Source organism: Vombatus ursinus, unplaced genomic scaffold, assembly GCF_900497805.2.
Source record: "Vombatus ursinus unplaced genomic scaffold, bare-nosed wombat genome assembly UNPS02014832.1, whole genome shotgun sequence".
In the NCBI taxonomy this organism is placed as follows: Eukaryota; Metazoa; Chordata; class Mammalia; order Diprotodontia; family Vombatidae; genus Vombatus; species Vombatus ursinus.
In genome coordinates, this window is record NW_020954610.1 from 53,639,135 (window position 1) to 53,651,160 (window position 12,026).

A 12,026-nucleotide genomic window follows, 5' to 3' on the forward strand; every position below is an offset into this window, starting at 1 on the left:
GGAAATCAGGAAACCTCAACTCTAATGCCATCTGTCAATAAGGAGCTGTGTGACCTTGGGCAAATTATTACTATCCCCACAAAAAAAGCCAAAGAAATGTGCTAACCTGTTAATCTCAAATCTAACTATTCAAAAAAGATTATACTCAAATGTATTAAATACCAAATGTCAACTTCCTGTTAATATAATTTCCCAAACTTAAGGCTGCTGTTTAGATACCAAATGAACAATCTCTTGGCATTTTCACTTTCAATACACAGTGATGTTCAGTAATTTTTAATCCTTAGGACACGCTTTGCCTATTTCTCCTTTTACAGTGATCCCTCAACTGTGTTAAGTATCAAATCTCCAACCACTTTTTCTTTACTCTCATTTTCTAAAGTATTTTCCCCAAAAAAATCTAGGTGATTTCATGGCATAACACATTATGAAGTTCATTAAATCCTCAAATTAAATCTTACCTATCTCTTTCTTCTCCCAAGAAAATAGCACCTCAAAAATTCCATAGCTCTTTGGCCTTTAGATATTCAAAATTACACACCTTGAATCTGCAAATCTAGACATAAAAATCAGCAACAACTTCAATCAATGAATTCTATTAGCCTGGGAAAACTTAATAGACTTTGGTTTCCTTTAGAAATTAGCTTCATTTATTTATATTAATTAGCGATCCAGGTATGATGGCCCGAAACAAAACTACAGACAAGCCCCAGTGGGTTTTTTTTAATATTTATTAGAATTATGATTTAAGGTGTATACTACTCCAGTTGGGTAAACCACATTTAAGAATCTGACTGCAGGACTTTAGATTTAGCCAAATGAGTTTTCCATTAATATTGTCTTATGTCTCAGACATTATGATTTTTAAGTTCTTAATACTTTAGCCAAGCTCAGGTCACTGCAGTGTAAGATGTACTGAACCCACTCATGCCAAGTTAAGTCTGCCTACATGGAAACAGAACTGACCAGCTGTGGAGGTTAAAGGATCAAAGGATCAAGCAAGGTTAAGAAGAGGTTCTGGTTTCCCAAACTAAACCATATTTTAAGTTCAATGTACACTGTTCTTAAAAGACCAAAAATGTCTTCTAAGAGCTATTTTTCCAAAAACAAACAAACAAAAAAAAAAAAACACAATATCACACACAAAGGCAATCTTCCATGATTTGTTTTGTAACTGGCACAAGAACGGCTTCAAAATCCTAAGTGCTGGACCTATTTTTCCTTTTAAGAAATTATTCCCCATTCTGCTCATGGGAAATACATGCATCTTTAAGGTTTATTTTGTAAAGAGATGGCAAACGTAAGGACTGGGGCATGGGAGTAGGGAAAGGAAGTACTTTAAGTGACAAGTAGCATTTAATATTAAATGAAATTGAAAAAAAGTAGCCAATATTAAAGTTTAAAAAAGTTTAATGGAGCCTGTCAGGCTTATAAATTGTGTTCTGGCAGACATTAAGACCTGCTTTCTCTTACCAAAGAAAATGGCACAAGTTTATCAAAATTTGACAATTTAGTGTAAAGGGTACTAGGACTAAGATTCAGAGCACCAACTTAAAACAAAAAAAAAAATTGTTATTTCAACTTGGAAAAGAGGAGCTAGAACAAAATTACATAAGGGGATGGGTTAAATCAACGTGTTCCACTACCTCAAACTCCCTTAGGCAAAGGAGTGCCATCCACTCTTAGCATCACATCAACACACCCCAATTTCAGCATTCAACTTACAAGCAATAGAAAAACAAAGATGATCCTAGATGCATTTCTTGGTGAATTCTTATGAAGTGGAAGGCTGGGAAAAGTGTTCACAATACATAGGCATTTTCCGTTTCAGGTTAAATATGACAGAGCATTATAATTCCACCTGTGGCTGTATTCCTTACAAGAGGCTGTGTGAGACAGAATGTTTATGTACCTGTAGGGAGGGGTGTGTGTGGGTGTGTGGGTGTGTGTGTGGGTGTGTGTGTTCTCTGCAAAAATGAATGATTTTTTAAAATCATACCTAAATTTTTGTCTTAGAATGGATTTTCATTTCAAGCTCAAGTATGAAAAATAAGGTCAAAAAAGGAGTCCCAGAATTTCAATTCATTCCCAACTTTCAAAGTTCCATTCACATCCAGCCAGGCCAATAAGCATTATGGTCAACTTTAGCGCCCAATTTAATTTAAGTCTTCACAAGACTATAAAGTGGTTCAATAAACTGCCAACTCTAAGTGCTATAATTAATTACTGGAAAATCCCTACATTGATTTGCAATGAATGGTCTTGAGATAAAAACAGGAAATAACCAATAATGGGCAAGGAAACACTCTTATCTTTGTCCTACGTGATGTAAGAATGCCATTTAGTAACTTACAGTGACTGGCAAGCTTACATTAAGTTCTTCATCTAATGAACACTACATTTGGTTCAAGGTATTAGAAGATGAAGAGAAAACATGCTTCAAAACATTGTAGCTATAAGAGGTCTTACATTTGTCCAGGTGTCTATTTGAAAGAACTTTTGTTTAGGTCTACCTAACAATTATAGAACCTGCATGAGATTCCATCTTTTTAAGAATGATATTCCAATTGGTTTCCCCTCCCACCCCCCTTTTTAAACAGTGATCATATCTTGTTCATTAGCAGGCAAAATACATACTTTTACCCTCTACCCAGCCCAAAGTTAACACCTGCCACAAACATGGGCATTCATGAGAAATGTAAAACTGGATATATAGTTGCATACGATACCTACCCCTTCACTAATACTGAACCCAAAAGGAAGCCTATTCTCAAATTTCACGACCTCTCTAAATTTAGGTCACTCAGAATGTAGTCTGCAGTGCTTACACTTACCACAAGGACAGTACCGGCATGTAAATAAGTACATTAATTATATCATTTCAAAACTGAAAATTTTAAGTCTATGAGGTTAATTGGGGAAAAGTTTAATATTGCTACTTTTAGAGCACTAAAACACACAAAGTGAATCCAATAAAGATCCTTGTATTGATTCAATATTAAGTATTAATTGCATGACCATCATAGCACCTCTTTACATTATCACACAATCACCAGAATTATCAACTGCTTTTAAAACTAAAAAGGGCACAGTCCAATATTTATAACTTGCACACTGTTACTATATAGAAACTAGGTGCATGGTACAGTGCTGCGAAAATGGAAGCCTGCAGATTCGACAAAGATGCCAAGTCATGTTTTAGACAATTTCAGTCAACTGGCAAATACTGTTGAAGCAAAATACTCAACACAGCAGGAAATAAAGGACAAAAAAGCATTCTATAACCAAATAAACATCTGATATTTCCTTTCCCTTTAAGAATACAAGTAAGGTCACTTTTAGCCTTGGAACGGATACATGTTTGCCTATGATGATCTTGCTAACTACTACACAATATCTGATGTCCTCTGCTAGGATTATAGTTTAAGAAAGCCATAGTTACAAGAGGCATCTACTGTAATACCTAAAACTTCCTTTATGGCAATCATTATTGAATTCACTTGTCTTAAACAGTGAACAAGGGAAGATGGCCTCATGTTTCCTTTTCAATAGTATGTTGAGGATCAAGTGGCTTTCAAGCAGCATGGTGGGTTTGAAAATTTTGCAGTTTAGATCATTCTGTTGCGTTTATGAGTTGGTGAGTCTGTAATGACATCGCCACATTGGGCTGAGGTACGCTTTCTAGTTCCACCATTGTCCAAGTGGAGTGCCATTTCTTCTGATATGAAAGTGTTCAAATCCACATCATGGAGTCCATTTCTCCTTCGACTAGCATTCGATCCACTGCTTACATGAGTAGGAGAGCCTGGAGTACTTGAACGAACGCTTATACTAGCCATTGCGCCACTAAGACCTAAGAAGAGAAAAAAAAAGTTTTAAAAATTGCACAGTAATGTTATAAAGCATAACACTTAAATTGTGCATTCTATCACGCTATAGAGCAATGGTATTTTGCTGTCTGCATCTTAGTTTCTGTAGAAGGGTCAACCACGGAAAAAGAACAGACAGCTACCTGCCTACAAAAAAACTCATTTTAGGGCATGAATATGTATTATTACTATTATGCCATAATACGTAATTCTTTTGATACGTATTCTCATTTTAACCAGGTCTGAGCTAGCTGATTCCAAATCTTCACTTCCCCAGACTATTTTTAGATTTAACACACCTGTAAGGCCCAACCAAACAACCGTGGGGACTCCAAGGACAAAAAAATGATGCAACTAATCTGGCTTCACTGGGTTTTTTCCCCACAACCACACCCTGACTTTGATTAAAAGCCTCTTCTGGATTTTGGTTTAAAGTTCTAGAAAATTCAGTTAACAGGACCAAAGTCCTGCCATTATATTTTCAGATGTAAAAGGTAAAAAGATGTGATTATGGCATCTAAAGCCATGTTTGGGGAACCATGTCTACTGGGCTTTTTACATGAAGTCAGACCTCACTCCTGAGTGACCAACATAACTTTAAGCCTTTGAAATATGCTTGGGCCAAACTTGGAAACCTGCATCATATGCATGTCTACATTCAAGGAAAAATTGTTATAGAAAATTACAACATCATAGTCAGTAGATTTAAATACCAAATTATGTTTTAATCTGAAATTATGGTCCCCCTTTCATGGTCAATTAAATTTGTCATACTACAACCCTATGTAACCAACTTTTCAAAGACCAACAAGCTCAGAAATAGAGTTTTACATTTTTGTATTTTTAAAAATTTTATTGAAAACGCCACATTCAAACAGCATATTCATTAAGCACCTACTATGTACAAAGGTACTATTATAGGTGCAAAGGATACAAAAAATGAAAAAACAACACAGCCATTGAGAATTTTACAATCTAATTAGGGATGAGGAATGGAGCTAAGACAATAACCTAAAGTATTAAAGTAATGAGAAAAGATCATTTTCAGTTTTGAGGAAGAGTAAACAAAGTTCAAGGAAGGTTTCAAGGAAAAGGTGGCACTTCAGCTGGACACTGAATAAAAATAATTTGGATGGACAAGATTTAATGAGAGTGGCTTGAGGAAATAGGAAATAATCACTGAGGTAGGAATGGACAAAATGAGTTCGAGATCATTTACTGTGCTAGGTTGACCAGAATATGTGTTAAGAGAAATAATACAGAAAAAGTGAAAAAGTATATTGGAACCAGGTTACAGAGTACTTCGAACAGTCAGCTAAGGAAGTAGTATATTTATATTATCTTTTATAAGATAAGCAAACGGAAGACTTCTGAGCAAGCCAATGATATGGTCAGACCTGTATAACAAATATTTTTCTGGCAGCCACGAAGGATACACCGTTTAGAGAAAAGACTAAAGGCAAAAGAAAAGCCTAAACTGGGATAAGGGCAGTGAGTACAGAAAACTACAAAAGATACCGTGGGACATCTTGTTGATTCTACAGGACCTGGCAAACACTAGTATGGGGTGAGTTGAAAATTCGAGCCCCTAACACAAAGGTTCTACATCTGAGCGATTATGCAGAATGGTCATGCAACTAGGGAAGTTTTGTGAGGAAAAAGAGATTTGGAGTCTGAGGGAAATGAGTTCAGTTTTAAAACATGTTAAGTTGAAGGGTATCAATATAACACCCTGGTAGAGTTGTTTAGCAGGCAGTGAGAAATATAGGATTGGAGTTCAGTATACTGTTTGGTTTTAGCTATTATGTAGATTTGGGGATTCATGGCTGGGATGATAATTAAAGCCACGGGAATGAATGAAATTCCCAAGACAAAAGAACATAAATTAGAACAGTTAAATAAGCACAGGTATAGGTGAAAGAACTGGTTCAGGATACAGAAAGTGTTTTGTTTTTTGTTTTTTGGTTTTTTTTTTTTTTTGATTTTTGGTGAAGCAATCAGGGTTAATTGACTTGCCCAGGGTCACACAGCTAGAGAGTGTCAGGTGTCTAAGGCCGCATTTGAACTAAGGTCCTCCTGACTCCAAGGCCAGAGTTCTATCTACCACGCCACCCAGCTGCCCGCAGGGTAAGGAAAGTTTTTATGAACTGTCAGATATATTTTTCAATGCTAGGTGGCTTAGTTTTGTCTGTTTTTAATTGTTAGATGGGAGGGTGCAAGGGAGAGAGGAAAGATAAAAGAAGGGCAAATCCAGAAGGGAGTGATATAAAAGCAAGAAGGCAATGATAAAACTTATTTTTTAATGGTTCTGGTAGAGAGGGAAGCATTAAAAAAGAGGAGGGAATGATGGATAAAAGATCTCAGAAGGAAGAAGAGGACACAGGGCACAAGGGGTTTGCCTTGGCAAGGACAGCTACCTAATTCTTCTAGAATAAGAAAAGGAACACTTGAAGATAGGTTTTGAGATATAGAGTAGAGAATATGAGGGAGCTGACAAAAGGTGGCCTACATCTTAGTTAAAAAGAAGGCAAGGTCATCTATGTATGCAGAGTAGAATAGGGACAGCGGTAGGGACAGTAGGAATTGATACAGCTAAGAGACGTTAAAGAATTAGCCCCTTTATAAATTAAAAAACTGATTAAGAGCCCAAAGTTACAATTACAAAATAGCAGGACTAGGACTCAGTCATCTCATTGAACTCCAGTGCTTTTTCTTTTCACTAAGCTGTGGAAAGAAGAAATGTGCATCAATGAAAGATATTAAGTATTAGCAATTCAGGAATACGGGCGGCAGGGGGTCCTGAAAAGTAGAGGACAGAATTGTTGAAATGAATACCTACAAGATCAAGACTGAAGAAAGAAGTAAAACTAAAACCGTGAGGACTAACATGGAAAACAGGAAATGAAGGATCAAGAGATTAAAGGAAATAAAAAGTATAAACCAGGGATGAAGATCAGTCAAGGGATGAAGATCAATCAAGAGTGTGGGACAGATCAATAGATGGCAACAAGGAATAAGACAGAATAAAAGCATAGTGCCATGATCAGTAAAAGGTGAAGCTGTTAAATGAAGGCTGATGGACCAAGGACATATAGAATAGACAGGGAGAAAACAGTACAAACTCCTCATAAGTCCACAAATTCAGAGTTGGAAGGGTCCCAAAAGAGCATCTAGTCCAATCCCTTCATTTTTCAGATGAGGAAATTGAGGCTTTTAATGGTTAAGTAAGTAGTTTGCCCATGGTCACACAACTAGTAAGCATCAGACATGAACCCAAGTCTTTTTTTCACTTCAGCAGGCTATCAACATTATTCATCTCTTGCTGTTTCCATAAAAGAAGGTCATGAGAAGAGTGGCCAGCCCTGAAGAAAGTCTTCAGAAAGTGACTACTTACCTCTTGAAGGTGAAGAAGGCTTTTGTTAAACATTCAGCAATTTAACGTGAAATTAATTTTCAACTGTGCAAAATAGATAAAACTTTTGAATTTAAAAAAAATCAAAAAGAAAAAAAACCAGGGAAACAAAATGAAAGAAATCCAAGGTGATGGAAACTTTAAGAATAAGGATACACTGCTAACTAATAGTCATAACCAACTATTACTACCTATTTCATGTCTAAATTTTGGTCTTCCAAGGTCTTTTATCTAATTCCACTTCTGTCCAACAAACACCTTCTAACCTCCACTGTCTCCCCTCCCCCAACACATACTCCATCCTCATTTCCCACTTCCTTGTCTTATGTTTAAGCTAGTTCCCTTCCTGAAATAACTCTTTTTCCCTTTCTTGCACCTAAAATCTTACCTTCTTAAGACCCAGATGAAATTCCAGGTAACCTCAATCCCAGATTTAACTCCTCCCCTTTCTCAGCAATCCTATCCAACTGTCAGGACCACATGGTTCAGAATTTAATTACTGTTTCTTAACTGGTTTGAGGTTCTCCTCTGTCTCTAACTATATGTTACATTCCTCAAGGGAAAGAATCATGTCTCACATCTTATATCTACCCCCTGACCCCCAGGAACCTAGCTAAAAAAGAACACTTATATGCTTATTAACAAACTGAAATAACTTTCCTAACTTTCTGCACAAAACAAGTTACTCAAATAATAATAGTAAATAATAATAGTATAATAATAATAACAAGCATTTTTTATAGCACTCTGAGGTTTGTAAAACACTTGACAAATCTTATCTCATTTGGTTACAAATATCTCATTTCATCTTCACAACCCTAGAAGGTAGGTCCTATTATTATACCCATTTTTCAATGAAGAAAGCTGACGCAGACAGATTAAGTGATTTGCTCAGGGACACAAAGTTATTTTGTAAATTATATTCAGAAATAAACATGACCATCACATACTGGAATACACATTGTATTGGAATTCAGTTACTTTGGACTTATTAATCACAAAATAAAGACCTCATGCCCAGGTCCCAACTTCCTCTCACCTCCCATCCCCCTTTACAATATAGGAGAGCAATTTGGGCAGTTCTTGTACCTAGACACAGTACCAACTGCCCTTAATTAGCTCTATATAATAAAATGTTATAAAACTGCCTTCCTAAGCAAATTTGGCCACAGCACATTTTTATGCTTAAAATATATTGATGAAACCCATAATGCCAAGAAGATAGGTTTGCATACATGGAATACCCTCAAAGACAAATCAAATGAGAGGACAGAGAAGAAATTTTGTGACACATAAGAAATTAAGGATACTGAAAATTTCAGCCAAGTAAAACTTTTGATGCCTACATGTTATATTTAATAAAGCAAAAAAAATTAGCATTTTAAGTTTCCCATGTAATACCTATTCACATGTGCAGTTTGGGAAATATTGTTTTAATACTCCAATGTATATGGAATATGTATTTAACATTCCAAAATTTCATCTGATTTTTGATTACTTCAGTTCCTTTATGTGACTTACATAGGAAACCACTCAAATATATTAGCGTAAGTACCTGGTTCTAATAGCAGTTTGAATATTATAATGGAATACTTGTAGCAACATTAAGCTCTTCCTATCATGATCACACTAGTAGATAATGTATTTCCTGTTATTTAGTATTACAGTATTTCTTAAAATGTAAAAATCAATTAAAATTAAAGTTTTAATAGAGCCTATGAACCTTGTAAGACCTACTTAACTTGTACATTATTACTAGCTACTTGATATATGAAGTAATATAATTTCCCAACTATACTATATGAAAGTTGAATACTTTATTTTGGTATACAGAAAACTCATGTTATTAAAGATACATCATTTGGTGACATTAAACATACCCAACCCTCAACAGGCATCATTTATTCTAGCAAAGTAATCAAACTTCATGTCCTGTTTTCCAGTGAAGTTTACCTGCCTCCTACCATAAAGAGAACATAAATTTTCTTATATGTCAACTAGAAAAATGAAAATGTTTTAATGGCCCACATTTTATTTTTAAAATCACTGAGTCAGCTTCTACAGAAGATGTTTTAGGAAATCTTAACCAAAGCCAGAGAAATAACCAAATATAATTCAGAAGTAAAAATTAATCTATTACAGATTTAAAAGAAAATAGGCAGTACAACAGCTTCCACAATATAGGCTGACAGTTTTGAAATGTTCACTACGGAGCTGTAGTGGGGGGTGTGAAGGGGTGCAAAGAAATGAGAAATAAAGCCTATGACTTAACAGCTATCAATTATAGCTTTGAAAACCAATTTTGATTTTTAATAGACTAACAATGAAACAAAATCAAATTTGGAGGTCCATTTAATATACTCTAAATTAAATGGTTAAAGATAAATTAAGAGAAATTTTGTTTGCTATGCTACAGAACTTATTTTCAAGAAAAAACTCATGCTTCTGGTACTTCAAAGAATCACAAACATTTGCACTAGAAGGGATCCTTTTCAGAATCAGACTACATTTAAATTTAAGAATACGCATTTTCTATCTCTAAAATTTAAGCGAATATTGAGGGAAAGCTTAAAATGTAAGGTTGATAACTTGGCAATGTCAATGAAGTGACTAATGAATCCCACTACCAATTTTATTCTGTTTGCCAAATCTGACAAATGATTTCAATGAGGCAGCCAGCAATTCTGCAGTAATCTTTTAACACCTAAGAAGCACTGAACTATGCAAATTAGCACCCACTGGGAAGAAATACAAGCCATAATGAGAACATAAAGAACTTCACAAAGCCAGGACTCATGCCAGTCAGTTTTGCTGCTCTGCTTTTCTGCTATGTCTTAGAGATCCCACCCCTAGAAAGCAACAATTTGAAAATCCCACAATTTGAACTATCGAAAGTGATTAACACATATACTCTATCGTATTTGGCAACACATAAAATGCCCTCGTAATGCACAACTGCCAAATATTTTCAATGACAATTTCGTGCTTTTGAAATTTACACTATTCCAACAGACATAAAATCATCCTCAACAAGGTAATATTAAATATTATTAGATTACGTGAACAAAATTTCCACAAAAAAAGTATCTTACATGTGCCAAAAGAACTCAATTTTAGAAAATTCTTCCCCCACTCCACCAGTCTAATCTTGGTCTCCTCTCCACTCTATTGTGCCTTACCCCAACCTACCCCAGTAAATTTTGATTTTTAATTCTGTATTTTGTTAGTGAAATACAGATACCAAAGATACACATAAATCACAGCAAGAAACTTCAAATTATACAAGTAGACCAAAATTCCTAAATTTTTTTTTATAATTTCAATACTAAATCATTTCTTTTTTCATAGGGTTGAGTGTTACAAGTGTTATTGTTGTTTCTTGCTACATGGGGCTGGAAGAGTTATGATCATAATGACCACTGATAGGGGCAGGATCTCTAAATTCACTTGTACTGAGAACTCTCAGGAAAAAACTCTCTCTACAAATGCAGGTCAGCATCTTCTCAACAACTTATAGTCAAAGAAAGTGTTTTTAAGCTGGGGTTCATGTAGATTTCAAAGGGTCCATGAACTTTCATGAATTTGGATGGGGGAAAAAAATACATCTTTATTTCCAACAAACTATCACTGAAATTTAGCATTTCCTTCCATTATAAATGTAAGCAACAAACCACAATAATATTAGCAGCATCTGTGACTTCTGAAACCAACAGAAATCAGATATTGTCACATTACATTAGCTTCATTATGTCAATTGGATTTCCAACCTGACATGCACATCGCTTTGTCAAAGATACAGTTTAATGCACTTAATTTTTTCACACTGGTATCTTGAATATACAAAATTTAACTTTAGCTTGCTTATATTTTTAAATGTATTGTCTTATTAGTAATTTAATTTAAAAGGCATACAAATTATTAATATCTAATAACTTTATTTCAAATTGTTTCCATTATAATCCTATGGGGTTGTTTTTATTCATTTAAAAATATTATTCTGAGAAGGGTTCCAAAGGCTGCAGATTACCCAAAGAGTCCATAATACAAAAAGGTTAAGAACTCTTGTCTTAGGAGAGTTGCATGAAGCACTGAGAACTAAGTGACTTGCCTGCCTCCAAGGCTTGCTCTTTATAAATCTCCAGCACATTGCCTCTCTCCTAATGACTATGAGACCTCAAAAAAATGTTATCAGCCTCAATTTGGGAGAATAGAGAGGAGAAAAGAATAAATGCTTAAACACTTTGCTTTTCTCCTAACTACCACATTCAAGCTACATTTTGGGAAAGGCAAAAAGTTTCACGTATCCAGAGAAAGTGAACCAGGATAGCAAAAGGTGAAGGGATTATACTATGAGGACTCATTGAAAGAAGTGGTTTTACCCTGAAGAAGACAGACTTCATTAGAACCATGATAACAGTTCCTGAGTATCTGAAGAACTGTCGAGTAGAAGAGGGATTACATTTGTCTATTTAGTCTTAAATGGCAGGGCTAGGAACAAAGGAAGTCAGACTTAAGCTTGACTGAAGAAAAAACTTAAAAATCAAAACTTATTCAAAAGTGAAAATGGCTACAAAGGGAGAGAGGGAGTGTGTCCCCTATCACTGGAGATTTTCAATCACAAGCCAGATGACTACTTATTGTTGTTATGTTGTACAGGCCAGACTAGAAGACCTCTGAACTCCCTTCCAAATCTGACAGTTATGCGAGGTAAATTGGTTCTTAAGGACTAAAGAGTACATTAAGTT

General features: G+C 35.2%; 1 protein-coding gene across 1 annotated transcript in view; it reads right to left on the reverse strand.

Annotated features, from left to right (window-relative positions):
• Positions 1 to 713: 713 nt before the first annotated feature.
• Positions 714 to 12,026, reverse strand: part of CUNH16orf72 (chromosome unknown C16orf72 homolog) — a 43,211-nt gene continuing 31,898 nt past the window's right edge. Inside the window, exon 4 of the mRNA XM_027839193.1 lies at positions 714 to 3,853. Coding sequence (XP_027694994.1) covers positions 3,609 to 3,853 — 245 coding nt within the window. The 3' untranslated portion in view covers positions 714 to 3,608. The remainder of the gene's footprint in view (positions 3,854 to 12,026) is intronic.